Genomic DNA, 17,090 nt, shown 5'->3' with positions numbered 1-17,090 from the left:
AGCACACCCTCCTGGAGCTGCCGGTTAACAGCTCCACTCCCTACCTGCAGTTGAGTGGACTCCGACACTTTGTACTTTTGTTCTCAGACAACTGCTTTGGAAAGATATGTTTAATTAGTTCAAGGTCCAGGAAGCCATACTCTACTTTATAGGAAGCATGAACTCACAGTATCTGTTTGTTCTCGGGAGACAGTGAGGTAGGACTGACCATCTGTTTTCTTCTCTGGACACTATTCCCCATTTAAGTTTTGCTCTTTTCAACCCCCTCTTCATTTGTCCTTCTCGAGTCTTCCAACTGAGAGACTCTTTAACCTCTGCTTCCTGTTTCATTTTCTCTTCCCAGCACCAGTGTCTGACTCAGACTTCTGGGCTTTCAGATACCAAATTAGCCCCTTTGCGCCATCATGGCAGGCCAAAGGCTGGCCAGCAAACTACAGGAGGATGTGACCTGCCCCATCTGCATGGAAATTCTACAGGATCCTGTCACCATTGACTGTGGGCACAACTTCTGCCTGCAATGCATCAATCAGGTTGCGAAAACTGCAGAAAAACTCCTTTGTCCCCTCTGCAAACTCTCCGTGAGTAAGGACACGTTCCGGCCCAATAAGCTGTTGGCTAGTCTTGCAGAGAAAATCCAGGCTATGGATCCTGCTGAGATCCAACCAGAAGGAGACGAGCCAAGATGTCGGATTCATAAGGAAAAGCTCCATTACTTCTGTGAGAAGGACATGGAGTTCCTCTGTGTGGTGTGTCGTGACACCAAGGACCACAAATCCCACGATATCACCTTGATAGATGAGGCTGCCCAGAACTACAAGGTAGGCACCTGGGGACGTGGAAGCTGCTGCCTGCTCCAGCTGGTTGGTACCCACTGCTGCATTCTTTGCTTGAACTGGCACTTTTTAGCCAGGCCCAGTGGGCTGAAAGAGCCACGTTCTATGAAATGCCGGTCTGTAACCAAGGCAAGAAGAAGAATCAGAATAGTACTTTGGGGGCATAGGAGATAACTCAGAGGGTAAAGGCACCTGCCACCAAGTCTAAGGACCTGATTTTGACCTTCAGGACCACATAGTACAAGGAGAAAATTGGTTTAATCGCTGGGTAAGAAAGGGGGGCTGCTAATAGTGATATCACTATCTGGGGACATCTTCTCTGCCTCCCTAGAGGCAGAGCCTAACTGAAGCATCCTCTTCCCACAGGCGCAGATTGAGTCACAGGTCCAGGATTTGGGGCAAAAGGACAAGGAAATAATTGAAGAGAAAAAGCGAGGTGAAGGGGCAATCCAGGTGTTCAGGGTAAGAAATATTCATTCGAAACACTTCTGAGGAAGTTGAGGCATCTCTGTTGAAACTCCTAGCATTCCTTATATCCCAAGCTGGAACAAAGTCCTGCTGGCATGGTGGCAAGGGGCAGAGCAGAGGGTGTGGTGCCTGAGCGGTGCTCCTGAACTGTACTACCTACCTGCCTGGGTGCTGCACCGGTGAACCAGGAAGTCTTCTGCTCCTCCACCCACACACTGCCTCACCCAAGCCCTTTTTCACTAGAGACTGATTACACAGTAAGAAAAGACAGAGACCATGACACCACCAAACGTCTCTACCTGATTTTGCTTGCTTTTTTCTTTTTTGGTTGTTTTTATTATTTTTATTTATGTGAATATGTGTGTGTCTGTGTGAGTGAAAGCCATGTGTGTGCAAATACTGGCGGAGATCAGAAAAACTGGAGTTACAGGCATTTATGAACTGCTCTTTGTAGGTGCTGGGAACTGAATTCAGGTCCCCTGGAAGAGCAGTAAGCATTCTTAAGCCCTGAGCCATCTCTCTAGGTCCTGTTGGTTTGATTGGTTTATTTTTGGTACATCCACGGAAAATTCAGTATGAAGGCAGTTAGGCTGAAAAGCCTTCTTCCTTCCTCCTTCCTCCCTCCTTCCCTCCCTCCCTCCCTCCCTCCCTCCGTCTCTCCCTCCCTCCCTCCCTCCCTCTCTTTATCTCTCTCTTTCTTTCTTCCTTTCTCTCATTCTCTCTTTCCTTCTCTCTATCTTTATTTTGTTTGTTTTCTTCCTCCATTGACATTTAAGAATCTTTTACTTATTTATTTTTTAGATTTAATTTTATGTGAATGAATGCTTTGCCTACATGTATGTGTGCATACCAGGTGCATGCCTGGTATCCATGGAGATCAGAAGAGGGCATTAGATCCCTGGAATTGGAGTTAGGATGGTTGTGAGCTACCCTGTGCCTTCTGGAAATTGAATCTAAGTCCTTTGCAAGAGCAGCAAAGTCCTTTACCGAGCCATATCTCCAGCTCCTAGACACAGTATCTTACGTAGCATAAGCTAGAAATTGTTATGTAGAAAAGAATAGTCTTGAGCTTCTGATCCTTTTGTCTTTCTCCCAGTACTGGAATTACAGGACTATAGCAGCATGCCCAGATTACGCTGAAGACGGGACCCAGGGCTGCATGCATGCTAAGCAAGCACTCTGTCATCTGAACTACAACCTCATCCTGGGTTTTTGATGGTGATTTTGTTTGTTGAGAGAGTGGTTCAGGTAGTCCAGGCTGGCCTTGGATGGAGGCTGGCCTTGGATGGAGGCTGGCCTTGGATGGAGGCTGGCCTTGCATGGAGGCTGGCCTTGGATGGAGGCTGGCCTTGCATGGAGGCTGGCCTTGGATGGAGACTGGCCTTGCATGGAGGCTGGCCTTGGATGGAGGCTGGCCTTGCATGGAGGTTGGCCTTGCATGGAGGCTGGCCTTGGATGGAGGCTGGCCTTGGATGGAGACTGGCCTTGGATGGAGGCTGGCCTTGGATGGAGACTGGCCTTGCATGGAGGCTGGCCTTGGATGGAGGCTGGCCTTGGATGGAGGCTGGCCTTGGATGGAGACTGGCCTTGGATGGAGACTGGCCTTGGATGGAGGTTGGCCTTGGATGGAGGCTGGCCTTGGATGGAGGCTGGCCTTGGATGGAGGCTGGCCTTGGCCTCCTGAATCTCCTGTCTGCACTTTCCAAGTGCTAAGATTGCATAGTTGTGCACCAACATATGTGGCTGATGTCGTTGAAGGTAAAATGAGGGGGGAAAAGTCATTGAGCCTAAATCTGTGAATGCAAGAAGTGCTTTCATCTCCTTGCCTGCCCTTTCCCAAAGGTATGCCCCAGGAAGCTGTTCTAAACTGGTCTCAGTGTTACCTTTAAATACTCTTAAAAGTGAATGGTGCCAGGTGGTACATGTCCTTAATCCCAGCATTTAGGAGGCAGAGGCAGGTGGATCTCATGAATTCAAGGCCAACCTGTTGTGCTTAGTGGGTTTGTGGCTAGCCAGGGCTATATAGGGAGACTTTGCCAATAAATAAACAAACAAACAAACAAACAAATAAATAAGTAAATAAAGTGAATTGTGGGCTTAAAGGAAGCTTGGAGGATCCCTCTCATGCCCACCTTGTCTCTGCATCCCTTCCCTTGTCCCCAGGCTCAGGTGCATCTCGAGAAACTAAAGATTCTTGAGGAATTCAAGCACCTGCGTCAGCGACTGGAAGAGGAAGAGAGTTTCCTCCTGTCCAGGCTGGGCTGGCTGGAGCAGGAGGGAGCCAAGCAGCTGGAACAGTATGTCGCTGTGACTAATGAGCAGCTTATCTCCCTCAGAAAACTCTCAAAGTCCCTGAAAAATAAGTTGCAAGTGCCATCCTTGGAGCTACTGGAGGTGAGTCCTCTGAGAACAGATTCTCCAGATTCTCTCTCTCTCTCTCTCTCTCTCTCTCTCTCTCTCTCTCTCTCTCTCTCTCTCTCTCTGAAAGAGACTTAAGAATCTGTATTATACTGTGGCCTAACAGCTCCTAATATCTGGCTCCTCCATGCCCTTTTCTCCTAAAACTAAATTGTGAGAATCCCTACTACTCCCTGAAAGGACATGAAAGTCAGATACTTTCCTTCCTTTGGGGATTTCTCTGAGACTCCCATCAATCCCATCATCAGATCCACGGCCCTGACCCTTACCTTTCTCACTTTAAGCCATCACTTTTGATAAAGCTCCTCTGCAGGTTTTAAAGGGAAACCTGTTGTCCCCCACAAGCTCTATTCATGTTGTCTCTGACATAAGGTACTGTTCCTCTCTAATGCCCTTCCACCCCAAGGCCAGTGCTCACCACACTCTTTCTCCTAATAAGCCTCATGTATGAGGTACGTTTTTTTCTTTTATTACTTTTTATTGCCTTCCTGAACTAATCCACCAACTGCTGCTGTTTTTCACCTAACCCAGCAGTTCTCAACCTGTGGGTTTTGATCCCTCTGGGGGTCCACAGACCCTTTCACAGGGGCCACCTAAGACCATCGAAAATATCAGACATTTACATTCCAATTCATAAGAGTAGCAAGCTTATAGTTATGATGTAGCAATGAAAATAATTTTATGGTTGGGAGTCACCACAACATAAGGAACTGTGTTAAAGGTCAGCAGCATTAGGAAGGTTGAGAACCACTGTCCTAACCAAAGCCCCTGTAATTCTAGTACTCCAGAGGTAGGAGGATTCCCTAGATTACACTAGAGTTCAAGGCCAGCCTGGACACACACACACACACACACACACACACACACACACATACACACGATTGTGCATGCGTGCATGCCAAGAAGAAAAGAAGGAAGGAAAAGAAAAAGAGAGCCACAGACAATTTAGAGCTTTTTGTTGTTGTTCTTTGAGACAGGATCTCATGCAGCCCAGGCAGCCTGGAGTGTGTTATGGAAACAAGGATTACATTGAATTTCTGGTTTTTCTACCTCATCCTTTGCAGTTTAGAACTGTAATATAGGACACATGTGTTACTTAGAAGTATATCTCAGATTCACTGTGGAAAGGCACTTGCTACTAATACCCAAGACCCACATGGTAGGAGAGCAGGGCCAGTTCCCACAAGTTTTCCTCTGGCCTCCTACCATAACTCCAGCTCTAGCAGATATGATAGATCTGGCCTTCTAGGATACCTGCATTCACATGTGCATACCCACACACAGACACACATATATACACAATTAAAAAATAATAAAATAGGGCTAGAGAGATGGCTCATCAGTTAAGAGCACTGTTTGCTCTTCCAGAATTCCTGAGTTCATTTCCCAGCAAGTGCATGGCAGCTCACAACCATCTGAAATGGGATCTGATGCCCTCCTCTGGCCTGCAGGCATACATGCAGACAGAGCACTCATACATAAAAAATATACATAAATAATAAAAATTAAAAATAATAAAAGATTTTTAAATATTATTCTTAAAAACTAATAAATCTTTAAAAATAAAACACAATAAAAAGAAATATATTTCAAGCTATATTTCTAGTAGGTACATTAAAAAGGGAAAAAAAGAATCAGATATAGTGGTACACCTTTAATCCCAGCACTTGGGTGGCAGAGATAGGCAGTTATCTGTGAGTTCAAGGTCAGCCTGGTCTGCATATGGAATTCCAGGCCAAGTAGGAAAAAAAATCAGATGAAAGTAATTTTAATAAAAATACTTTAAACATTTTATTTAATCCAGTATTCCAAATGTAGTCATTTCAGCCTCTTTAACATATTTATGAGCTATTACACATTCTTCAGTGTTTGTTTAGTTCTTACTCTTTGAACTCTATTTTTACACATTTCAATGTAGATGCTAAATCATCAGTTGTTGAGGTAAAATGTAGTTAGTCCTACTAGATCAATAAAGTTGTATTTAACTGAAAGAGTATTTACAATGCTTCAGTTTTTAAATTTAGATTTAAAATAGTAAAAATTAATGTTGGGGGGACCGATGTGATAGTGCTCTCCTGTCTGTCATCTTGGCATTCAGGAGTCAGATACAGAAGAAGCAGTAGATCGAGACTATTCTTGGCTACACAGCCAAGGTATACAAAACGGTTCCAGGGGAAAAAAAAACTGAGAGGGGGGAATAATAGCCCACCCAAGTGCTGGGACCAACACACCTGGCTTCTGGGGTTTATTTGTTTGTTTTGTTTGTCTTTAAAAAGTCACCACGGAGAGCCACTCCGCCTTTGTCCCGACACTGCCAAGCTGAGCTCCCTGGTTCCATATCAGAGGCAACATCCGTCTCCCAAATGTCACTCTTTCTTCTCTCCTCACCCTGTTCCTCCTGAGGTTTAAACACTGTCCCAACTCTATCAGGAGTTTTGGGGGTAGTAGTTCAGAATGGATGGAGACAGAGAGACAGAAATACACACACACACACACACACACACACACACACACACACACACACACACACACAGGGTGGAGTGGGGAGAGTCTGAACCCGTTCTTGACGCCTGTGACTCAGGCAAGCTCTGATGTTGTTCTCTCTTTCTCTTCCAGGACATCAACGACACCTTGAGCAGGTATGATGGGCATCCCGACTGCACTGTGCTTTCTGTTCACTCACACATACGACATTCAACATATATCCAAATATGTTTGCATCCCCCCATAGCTTGGCTATAAACTGTTTAGACTGCAGGTGGGGAAGACCAAACCTGTGTTTCCACCAGTACCCAGCTTTACAGCAGTCTTTTATTTCCCAGCTCCCCCTGCAATTCGTCTTGATCAAGTGGGTGAATCCTGGGTTTCCTACTCTACCTCCCTACCCCCTCTCTCTTCTCTCTTCTCTGCAGCCATCTCCCATCTTCATTTCCATGTTTCCTCGAGTCTGAGTGTCAGTCCCATATTCCCATCTTGGCCCCCGGACACTCAGCTCCCTGGCTCTAGACTGTATTTCTCACTCTGCCTCCACCCCAGGAACCATCTCACAGGCTCTTCCTGCCCACACTCTATCCCCTGAACTTACCACTCAGGCCAACATATCTTCACAGGAGTAAGGAATTTCAGTTTCTCAAACCAACCCCACTACCTGCGGACCTGGAGAAAAAAATCAGTGAAGCAAAAGCACGATATGTGTCCATCACAGAAAGCCTGAAGGAATTAAAAGGTGAGCTGTGGCTGTCACTTCCTGTGCTTACCTGCCTCAGGATGCTTTCCATCACCCCAGACATTGCCTGAACCGACTGGTGCCAGCCCCTGAGCCTGTCGGAAGCCGGGCTGAATGCTGAGTACTTTCAAAGCATCCTTATCCAGAAATTTCTCATGCTGTGTTGTAACAGGTTTCATGCTGAGGATGGAACTGGGGACTTGGTGTGTGCCTGACAAGCACTCTGCAATCTGAGCTACATCCCCAGAGCCAAAGCACTTCTTACCTCAGAATTTTTCCTTGTTCACTGGGTAGTGAACATGGGCTAGAAGTACGTTCCCAGTTTGGTTGCTGCTGGCCACATGTACCCCTGGGCACCAGAATACAACATTTACACATAGTGTAGGTAAAGAATACACATTGACTCTGAAAGACTTAATATTAAAATACTACGTAAAATACAGCAATGAAAACAAAGACAAACAGAAATATAGCAATAAAATTTTTGAGACAAAAATCTCACTGTATTGCCCAGGGTAGTCTCTTATAGAAGAGCTCAATGATCTTCCCACTTGGGCCTTCTGAGTAGCTGGAACTCCAGCATCCAGCATTATGCCCATGTAGCACTAAACCTTTTATTCTACATGCTGAAATGACAATACTTTTTAACATTCTGAGCTAAAGAAAATATATTATTTAAATTCATTTCTTTTTAAAAAGTTTTATTTATTTTATTTGTGTGGGTGTTTTATGTGCATGTATCATGTGTATGCCTGACCACGGAGGTCAGAAGAGGGCGTCAGATCCCCTGGGATTGGAGTTCCAGTGGATGCCGGGAACTGAACTGGGTCCACTGGTGCTTTTAACCACTGAGCCCTCCTCCAGCCCCCATTTTTCTTTTCTTTTTGAGACACTATGTAAATATCCCAGACTCTGGAACTTACTACATACTGTGGACTAGTCTAAAAGTTGTCATCCTACTGTCTCAGCTTCCTGAGTGTCAGCATGCCCTGGTCGTTCATGTTTTTAAAACGTCATCTAGAAAATTCAAAATTCAGTGGCTCATGTTTATGGCTCCTAATACATTTGTTCTGGACTGAGCTGTGCTGGAGAGCCACTGCAGAGAGACCCTAGGTCACCGCTTCCTGTTTGCTGCCTTCTTGGTCCACTGAGACTATGAGAAATCCCAGTACCACATCTCCCCGCATCTTCAATCAGTGCTTCTCTGTGTGGTCCTGGTTGCCCGTTTAACCTCTGTGGACCCTCCATCTCCTTCACTCTCTCCTCACAGACAACCTGAAGACTGAAGGGAAGAAAGATAAAAGTGCATTCCTCGAAAGCCTGCATATAAAGGAAATGGAGAGATGTAAGTGTGCTGCTGATACTGCTGTTTGGGGAAAGTGAGGAATAAAAAGGGGAGGATTCTCTCTTTAATGGGAGATTGAGGAAGGAAGGGCCAGTGTGTGTGAACAACAATGAAGAACAAGCTTATAGAAGTGTTTTATTATTTTACATTTAGGTAATCAAAGTGACACTCCCACTAATTAAAAATGTTTAAAAATGAATGGAAATTTATAAATTTATTTCTTTGCTGCACAAGACTCAGGTGGAGGTAGCTCAGTCTGTAGCTGGAGCTGACCTACTGGGCCCAGCCAGCTCAACAAAGCTGAGGCGTGGAGACCACTGAGACAACAGCCTGTAATGATGTCATCTGAAGTGGTTCAGATATGAGGGTAGTTAGGATAAAAGCCTGGTTCAGTGGCCCATTGCCAATATGACTTTCAGTCTATAACCTCTTGTTATCAACCTAAACTTTGTTTTCTCTCTCCAATTCCTAGGGCACCTGTTACAGAAGAATTATTCAGATTTGCCCACCTCAGGTAGGATTCCTGCCTGGCACACTGGTCTTCCTGTAGGGAAACAAGGGACCTCCGGGTCTGCAGGTCAAAAAAATGTTCTGTCCACTCACAGCTCTGATACAGCAGAAGAAAGTTAGAGACCAGACCCCAGGAAGAGCTACCTAACATGCAGAACATCCTGCATGAGTAATTGCTCTCAGCTCCCCTGAGAGACACAGGAACAAAGAGAGAGATCGCAAAGACGAGGAAGACTCACCTCAGCAGGGACCACAGAAAGGGCTGTGGAACTGCGTAGACTTCAGATGCCAGAGATGGGTAGACCTAGAGTGAGGGGCAGGCATCTACCTCTTCTGCTTCCCAAACTACACCTTCCCTGGGAAAGGCCTAGCCTCTGACGGGGACCCCAGTGTGCAGGTGTACTTTGCTGCACGGTCTATGACCCTACTGCTTGCTGCATCTGGAGCTCAGCAGTGCCTGTTGCCCTACTGACCTCTCTTTTATCCTTTCCTGTCCCTCAAATGGCAATGTATTGATAAAACTAGAGCCATCTAATGCCTAGACCTATTCTATCCCCTTCCACTTTGAGGCCTGATTTGTGGGGCAACAACACCTTCAGCGTTGCTCCGGAGCAAAAGCTGGGCCCCTTACTCTATGTTCCTGGAGGAGGAGCTGGTTGTGAGCCTGGGCTCTGTGCATACTGACAACCTCTAGGTGACAGAGTCAGCAGATTCCTTACTGAAGAGAGTTGTGGGCGACTCCCTTTCCTTCTCCCTCCCTCCCTTTTTCCCTTAAATTTTTTTTCTTGTTATTATTGTGTATGCATACTTATGCACAGTAGAGCTGAAGGCCACAGAGTGGAGGTCAGAGGACTATTTTGTGAAGACTGTTCTCTCCTTACATGAGTTTTTTATGTGAGTTCTGGGCTTGGGCAGCCAGCATCTGCATCTGCCAAGCTATCTCACAAGTCATTTATTCTTTCTTTTTCTCTCCCTCTGACTGGTGTGTGTGTGTGTGTGTGTGTGTGTGTGTGTGTGTGTGTGTGTGTGTGGTGTGTGTGTGTGTGTACATACACTTGAGCATGCATATACCTCTCCTCTCTCTCTTTTTCTCTCCCTCTCAGTGTGTGTATGTGTGTGCGAGTGTGTGTGTGTGTGTGTGTGTGTGTGTGTGTGTGTGTGTGTGTGTACATGTGTGTACTCATGGAAGCTAGACTTGAGCACCTTCTTATTTCACACTCTCCCTTAGTTTCATGGACAAGATCTCTCACTGAACCTCAAGTCCACTAGAGAGCTTGGACTGTCTTGCTACTGAGGTTTACGCTCATCCAACCACCTCTGACTTCTCAGCACAGGGTTACAGGTGTGCTGTGGCCCCAGCCAGCTTTTTCCTTAGGTGCTGGGGATGGCAGCTCAGGTCCTCGTGCTTACACAGCCAAGCTATCTCCACTCCCTTTTTTTGCTTTTTGGGTTTTGTTTTGTTTTGTTTTTGAGACAGAATCTCATGTAGCCCAGACTATCTGTCAACTCATGGTAGTTCTCCTGCCTCAGCTTCCTAAGTGCTGGAATTAGAAGTATGCACCACCATGTTTGGCAATGAGCACCTCCAACAAAACAGAAGACAAGCCCGGATGGTGGTTATTCTCACCCAGTCCTGGTCTTCTAATGGCTTTGACTCTGATGCCCCCCTGGTAGACCATAGAAGTTCCTACCACTGTCTTCCTCTGGGGTCATCGTCCCCATCCCCCTGTCTCCCAGGCCTGGGAATCAGAGATGGGTAAGGCCTGCTTGGGTCATGCCATTAGCCTACCCCAGTGACCCCTACCACTCACTCTAATACACACTCCCACATCCACCAGCAATCCCCAACCCCCACACCAACCAAGGAGAACTAGCATTGTATCGAAGGCTGTGATGGAGCAACAAATGAAGAGCTAGAGTGAGGCCGAAGACTGAGATGGAGCAACAAATGAAGAGCTAGAGTGAGGCCCCTTTCTAAACCTTAGCAGAGCCAGGATCACTGCTGCTTGAGCCTTTGAGTAGGACAGATGAAGACTCTCATAGCTTTGATAAACTGCCATTCAATGCCTGAGCCATAATACAAGGGTGGGGGCAGAGCAAGGGGCTCTGAATATCCACTTCTTCCTGTTCTTCTGTGTTTGAGGGATTCCATTCTAATATGTGTTTCTCTCTCTCTCTCTCTCTCTCTCTCTCTCTCTCTCTCTCTCTCTGCCTATGTGTGGAGGTCAAAGGACAACTTGGGGGAGTCAGTCTTTCACCCTGTGTGTTTCTGGATTGAAATCAAGTGTCAGGCTTGGGGGCGCCTGAGTCGCCTCCTGGTTCCAGTTTTAGAAAATCAGGCTGAACCTTGACCTCTCATAATAGCCTCAATTGTTTACCATATGAGAACCAGGAAATGGGAAAATGGAGAAGACATGTAAACAGACATCTCCTGTCCCATCTGCCTGCTCCCAAATAACTGGCAGCCCCAATCAGCAGGAAGTAATTTAAAAAAACTACACCCACATTCCCAAAATATTAGTTATATAAATGTTTGTTTTCATTTAATGGGGGTTGGTTACAAATTGTTATTGGTCATAGAAAAAAAGGACTAAACAAAAAAATCAAATTCAGAAATCTCTTCCTGAAAGAAGAAAGGAGGGTATGATATAGAAATGATGGGGAAAATCAGGATAATTGTTAAGTCTTGGCTGGAGTATTCTGTGAGGCTGGATCATCTCAGTCAGCAGCCTTGAAGCTGTTTTGGATATTGGATCATCTGGGCCATTTTTCTTGGTGTCTGTTCCCCTTGCTCTGAAAAGACATAAACTTTTAAAGTTAGCATACATATCTGTATTAATATAAGTATAGGCTTTGCATTGTGCACAAGTCAGCCAATGATGATTTTTTTATTATGTGTTTGAACAGGTAAAACATACTGTTGTGCAAATCTTAGCAGGCATCTTGTAATTTCTTTAGGTTTATTTTCCCATGTCTGTAGTCAATATTTCAAGGGTCTTCCTTGATCAAGCATGATTTTCTTTAACCCAGAATGAATCCATAGCCTCTCATTTCCTATGGAAATAAAAACATAATCTCTTCCTTAAAGTAACACACCTTCAAATTTTAATTTGAAGTCAAGATATTTTTAAAATATATAGGTTGGTTTAATCTATCCGTTTTCATAAATCAGTCTTTTAACAGCTAAAAAATTCAAAGATAACACAATAACATACAGTATCCAGACTCTCTGTGTATTTTCCATTTTTACTTGGCTTGGTTTTTTTTTATTATTCTATTACTTTTTTAAGGACTTTACTTTTAAACTATTTTTTTAAAATCTGTGACTGTATAAATCTTTTTCTTCTCTCTCCCAACCCTATGTACATTTTTAAATACACTGTGATCGATTTAGAGGCTTTTTTTGTGTCTAAATCTGTCCTTAGTATCTCTAACCCTTTCTGTCTGCATGAGCAAAAACCCTAAACCCACCATATAGTGTGTTGGTGGAGCTCTCAATCCTGCAGGCAGCATCTGGGAGAAGCCTCTCTGTACTGTGTCCTGTGTGAGAGACTGCAGAACTCCCCATGCCACTCATTCAAGACTGCACACTGCAGCCAGGGAATGTATCTCTGTACTGCAGCCCACATGAGAGACACAAACTTGGCTCCATTTCTGTGTGTATAGAACACCCCTCCCCCTTTTAAGCTTTTTTAGGCTTTGTGTGGATGTACACCCCATGTTGGGCACCATATGTAAATGGACATTTCCTGTTCCACCTGCTTATTCCCAAATAATGGGCAGCCACTTCCCAAATTATCACACAGAGGTTTATATTAATTAAAAATGCTCAGCCAATAGCTCAGGCTTGTTACTAACCAGCTCTTCAAACTTAAATAAACCCATTTCTATTAATCTAGGTATTGCCACATGGTTCATGGCTTTACCTGTCTCCTAGCATGTCTTGCTTCCTGGGCAGCTAGTTAGCAGCTCCCATGTCTCTCCTGACTCTGTCTTCCTCCTCACATCATTCTCTCTGTGTCAGGCTGTCTTGTCCAAGCTCTTCTTGCCCTGCTATCAGCCCATTAGTTTTTTTGTTTTTTTTTTTTTTTTATTAACAATGAGCATAATCCCCAGCAAAGACATGGCCTCATTGTTATAAGATCCAAATTGTTCAGGGTGTTATGACCTTGGGTCAAGGCCACTTTCTGAAATGATTCCACCACCATGTGGACTGAGGGAACTTTCCTCTGCACCCACAGAACATCACCTCATAAAATTAGGGGTTAAGGTTGAGGCCTGGGGATAGAGAGTAGGGAGAGGTACTGGAGAGAGGTGGTGTAGAGAGCATGGGCATGGTGACCCACATCTATAATTCGGCACTAGGGAGGTGCAGCCTGAAGGATGAGAAGTTCTATATCATCCTCAGCTACACAGTGAGTTCCAGCCCTGCTTGGGTTACATGAGACCCCATCTCAGAAAACCAAAACAAACAGGCAGGAGTCAGGACTTCTCTGAGGTCATGGAGAAATTCTCCCTCTAGCTGCATCACGAGAAGCTCAAAAGCAGGGTACTGGAGGACTTGACCTGAAGCTATCCCTCTTTACTCTTCTTTATCTTCCCACAGTCCCTACGACCCTGGACACAGCCTCAGCTGACCCAAGCCTCACCTTTTCTCAGGATCTAAAGAAAGCGACTTTATACCTCATGGGAGGCACTTCGAAAAAGCAGGCAAAACCTCGACCATTCTACCCTTTCTACTGTGCAAGGGGTTTCCCAGGCCTCTCCTCAGGCTGTAGGGTGTGGGAGGTGGAAATCCAGGGGCCATCAGGTGAGGCTGGCATGGTGGGCGTGGCCAACGAGTTGGCTCTGAGGTCCCAGAGTCAGAACTTCAGAGCCCCGAGCTGCTTGTGGGCACTACGAATCTCGTCTTCTGGATGTCAGCCGTTCACCAACTGCAAAGCCCTGGAGAATCTCTACACCCATGTTAAGAAAGTGGGCGTCTTCGTGGATTATGACCGTGGAGAAGTCACCTTCTATGATGCCATCACTAAGAAACACATCTACACCTTCCAAACCTCTTTTGACAGACAGGTCTTCCCCATTTTGGGGCTCCGAGATGTCCGCTCCTCTATCACCCTGAGCCCCTAGGGCTGCTCCGCTGTGGGTTCCTCAATCTCTTCCCCACCTATCCCTCATGACTGAATGAGATGCAAGTGGCAGAACTGAAGCTTGGGCCTACTGGGGCACCCTACACACCCTACACACACCCCTTTCCCTGAGTAGAGAAGACAGTGGAATACCCCAAACACTAAACACAAGGCTCTTCATCGCGGCACTTTGTGAAAGGACACGATTGGAAGTAGTCAAACTTCATCAACAGGCCTTTGGAAAACATCTGACCGTACCCTGCTTGAGACGCAGGTCTAAGGCAATGCCCGGCACCCTGGTTGCCCCTTTCTCCACTTCACTGCCTCTAAATTTGAGCATCTGATGCTCATTCTTTCCTGAAGTCTGAGATCCAGGGGCTACATACAGAGTCAGCCAGGCCTGTGCCAATTAACTGTAGATGAGGACAGGCTACAATCAGGGCTGTAACCCTTTGACATTTCAAAGCAATGTTGTCACCTTCAACAACTCTGCCTGCAAATTAAAAACAAAATTGTAAACCACCTCCCGTGTTGATTTAAAATTCTAATTTTGTGTTAGGCCACATCCATAGCTATCCTTGGCCTCCACTGTCCTTCCAGCCTCAGGCTGGTGACCACTGGAATAGACTAAGTGATAGTCAGGGGGGAACCCTACATAGAACACACTACATTTTGCAGTTAAAATTTTTAATTATTTTACATTTCTGTCGTGTGTGTGTGTGTGTGTGTGTGTGTGTGTGTGTGTGTGTGTGTGAGCATGCATGCACCCACATGTCATGGTCTCCCAGGAAGGTTGAAAGATAGCTTTGGAGAGTCAATTCCTCTTTCTACCTTGTGGGTTCCAGGATAGAACTCGGCTCACTCAGCTTGGTGCAGGTGTCCCTCGGATGAGACATCCCACTGACTCCATCTCCCATTCTAAAAAGAAGAATATACAGAGACATGTTTGTTGGCTTATTCCGTTCTCTCCAGGATTCGTGTAGCCCACTCTGGCCTTGAACCCTGTATGTAGCAGGGATCGACCTTGAACTTCTGAACTTTCTTCTACCCACTGTGTCTAGATAACAGGTCTGGGCACCCAGGGCTTCTGGCACGCTGGACATGAACGACCACCTGAACTACATCCAGTCCCATCTTTCTGATTTTTAAATCTAGATCGACAGTTCTGAATGAATCCCAGTGCTGTTTTCTCAGTCACATGTAAGCTGATAACTGACACTTCAGACCATGGTTGAGTTCTCTCTGTTGGCTGTTTGTTCCTCTGCTCTGATGGTTCTGGAGTTATGGCCCTTGAAGGACATGAGAAACTCTGAAGAGAGACACTTGTGGTTTGTTTTTTCTTTTTGGCTTTTTTTGGGGGGGGGGCATCAGACTATTGAACAATGGACATCAATCATCAATTAATTTGAAATTTCCCCAGGAGCTTCATGCTGGGGGAGGGAAAGGCTGAAGACTGCCACCAGCCAGAGGGGGAATTTAAGTTGTCTAGAGTGAGCAGTTCTGACAGACTCATTCACTGTTAGCATAAGCACATATAAAACTAAGAATGCTTCAGAAAACCTAGGAATTGGGAGTCTTTCCCTCTCTGACTTGGCCACACTAAACAAACTGCATTCCTTTACCAATTTCTTTGAAGATACACAGAAACTGTTTGGCTGAAGTGCTGATTGACCTTGGTGCCCAGAGTCACGCTCCCTCTTGATGTAGCCAGGTGAACATCCAAGGCAGGCTCAGGTTCAGAACACCGCTCTCCAACCCGTGCTTGGCCCCACACAGGGTCTGGTGCCCTTCAGGCCCTTATTCCAGTTTTGATGTCCTTGTTGAGTTTATGTTCTGTGCATCCTTGGTTGTCACCTTTCTGTCATGTCCAGTGTACTTGGTAAGTTATTCTGACTGGGTTACTTGTCTTTCTGCCCACACTTGGCAGCATGAGTAAGTCCTCCCTCAGCATGTTTCAGAAGCTGTCTCTGTGGGGACCACAGGGGGCCTGTGGGGACAATGGGGAGCCTGCCTCACAATATAGGACTGCACTTCACTCTTCCATTTATGGAAGGAGGAAGCTACCTTCCCCTACCACTATCACATCAGGCCATTTCTTTTTTTTTTTTTTTTTTTTTGGTTTTTTTGAGACAGGGTTTCTCTGTGTAGCTTTGCGCCTTTCCTGGAACTCGCTTTGGAGACCAGGCTGGCCTCGAACTCACAGAGATCCGCCTGGCTCTGCCTCCCGAGTGCTGTGATTAAAGGCGTGCGCCACCACCACCCGGCTAGGCCATTTCTTTTTAAAAGTGTACCTGAAAAACTGGAAGTGTAATTCCCCAGGCCAAAATTTATCTGTGGATAGGCGGTCCTGAAATAGTCACGGGATGGAGGGAAAGAAAGTAGTATAAACCATCGAAAGTTTTGTTTAGGGGAGCCAGCAGGTAGGGGGACCAAGAAAGAAAATGCATCTGAAAAGCATTATGGCACAGAAATGGTTAAAAATTGTGGATGGAGACACCTAGCGTGGGGTATTATCTGCTCTGTAGTATGTCCTTTGATGAACCCCATCCTATACCCAGGCTGTCAACACTGGCTCCAGGGAACTGTTAGTCAGTGTGTAGCATACAATACTTGCTCAAGAGGAAACTTTAGAACAAGGATTCCAGAAAAAAGTGAGGTGATTCTTGGGACTTGAGTGACATGAAGAGATCCTAAGTAACTACGTACTAAGTGATGATTTCATTTTATGATGAAATATAAGAAGCTGAACTCAGAAGCTGAGCATGGTGTCTCAAACCTATGTTCTCAGCACTTGGAAGGAAATTGGAAACAGGACAATCAGAAGTTCAAGGCTATCTTTGTCTTGTTTTTTACTTTGAGACAGGGTCTTGCTATGTAGTAGCCTTGCTGTCTTGGAACTTGCTGTGTAGGCCAGGCTAGCCTCTCATTCACAGAGATCTGCCTGACTCTGCCTCCTAAATTCTAGAATTAAAGCTATGGGCCACTACAGCTGACTAGACCATCCTTGTCTAACAGTGTGTTGAAGAACATGCTGCACTACATGAGACTATCTGAAAACAATAATAATAAACAAGCAATGAATGAATGAAAATGACGTGGAATGTGGCGGTATGTGCCTATCATCCCAACACTCAGCAGAGCAAGACAGGAGGATTTCTGTG

The 17,090-nt window shown here is 45.5% G+C and overlaps 1 protein-coding gene across 1 annotated transcript; it reads left to right on the top strand.

Moving 5' to 3' along the window:
- The first annotated feature begins 358 nt into the window (after positions 1-358).
- Positions 359-14,408, top strand: LOC128113983 (E3 ubiquitin-protein ligase TRIM31-like). Its single transcript, XM_052743822.1, has 8 exons — positions 359-818; positions 1,200-1,295; positions 3,465-3,695; positions 6,336-6,358; positions 6,830-6,945; positions 8,216-8,290; positions 8,763-8,804; positions 13,407-14,408. Exons 1-8 carry the CDS (start codon positions 405-407, stop codon positions 13,928-13,930), a joined length of 1,521 nt encoding a protein of 506 aa, XP_052599782.1. The 5' UTR covers positions 359-404; the 3' UTR covers positions 13,931-14,408.
- The last annotated feature ends 2,682 nt before the right edge of the window (positions 14,409-17,090 follow it).

Source organism: Peromyscus californicus, unplaced genomic scaffold (assembly GCF_007827085.1).
Source record: "Peromyscus californicus insignis strain IS unplaced genomic scaffold, ASM782708v3 Scaffold_19__1_contigs__length_69161282, whole genome shotgun sequence".
Lineage (NCBI taxonomy): Eukaryota > Metazoa > Chordata > Mammalia > Rodentia > Cricetidae > Peromyscus > Peromyscus californicus.
Note: the sequence above shows the minus strand (reverse complement) of the source record. Positions and strands in the feature narration are given on the sequence as shown.

Coding starts and splice junctions, on each gene's coding strand:
- LOC128113983 (XM_052743822.1), top strand. CDS start 405: ATGGCAGGCCAAAGGCTGGCCAGCAAACTACAGGAGGATGTGACCTGC. Junction 1,296..3,464: donor GGGCAATCCAGGTGTTCAGG/GTAAGAAATATT, acceptor CCTTGTCCCCAG/GCTCAGGTGCATCTCGAGAA. Junction 8,805..13,406: donor TTCAGATTTGCCCACCTCAG/GTAGGATTCCTG, acceptor ATCTTCCCACAG/TCCCTACGACCCTGGACACA.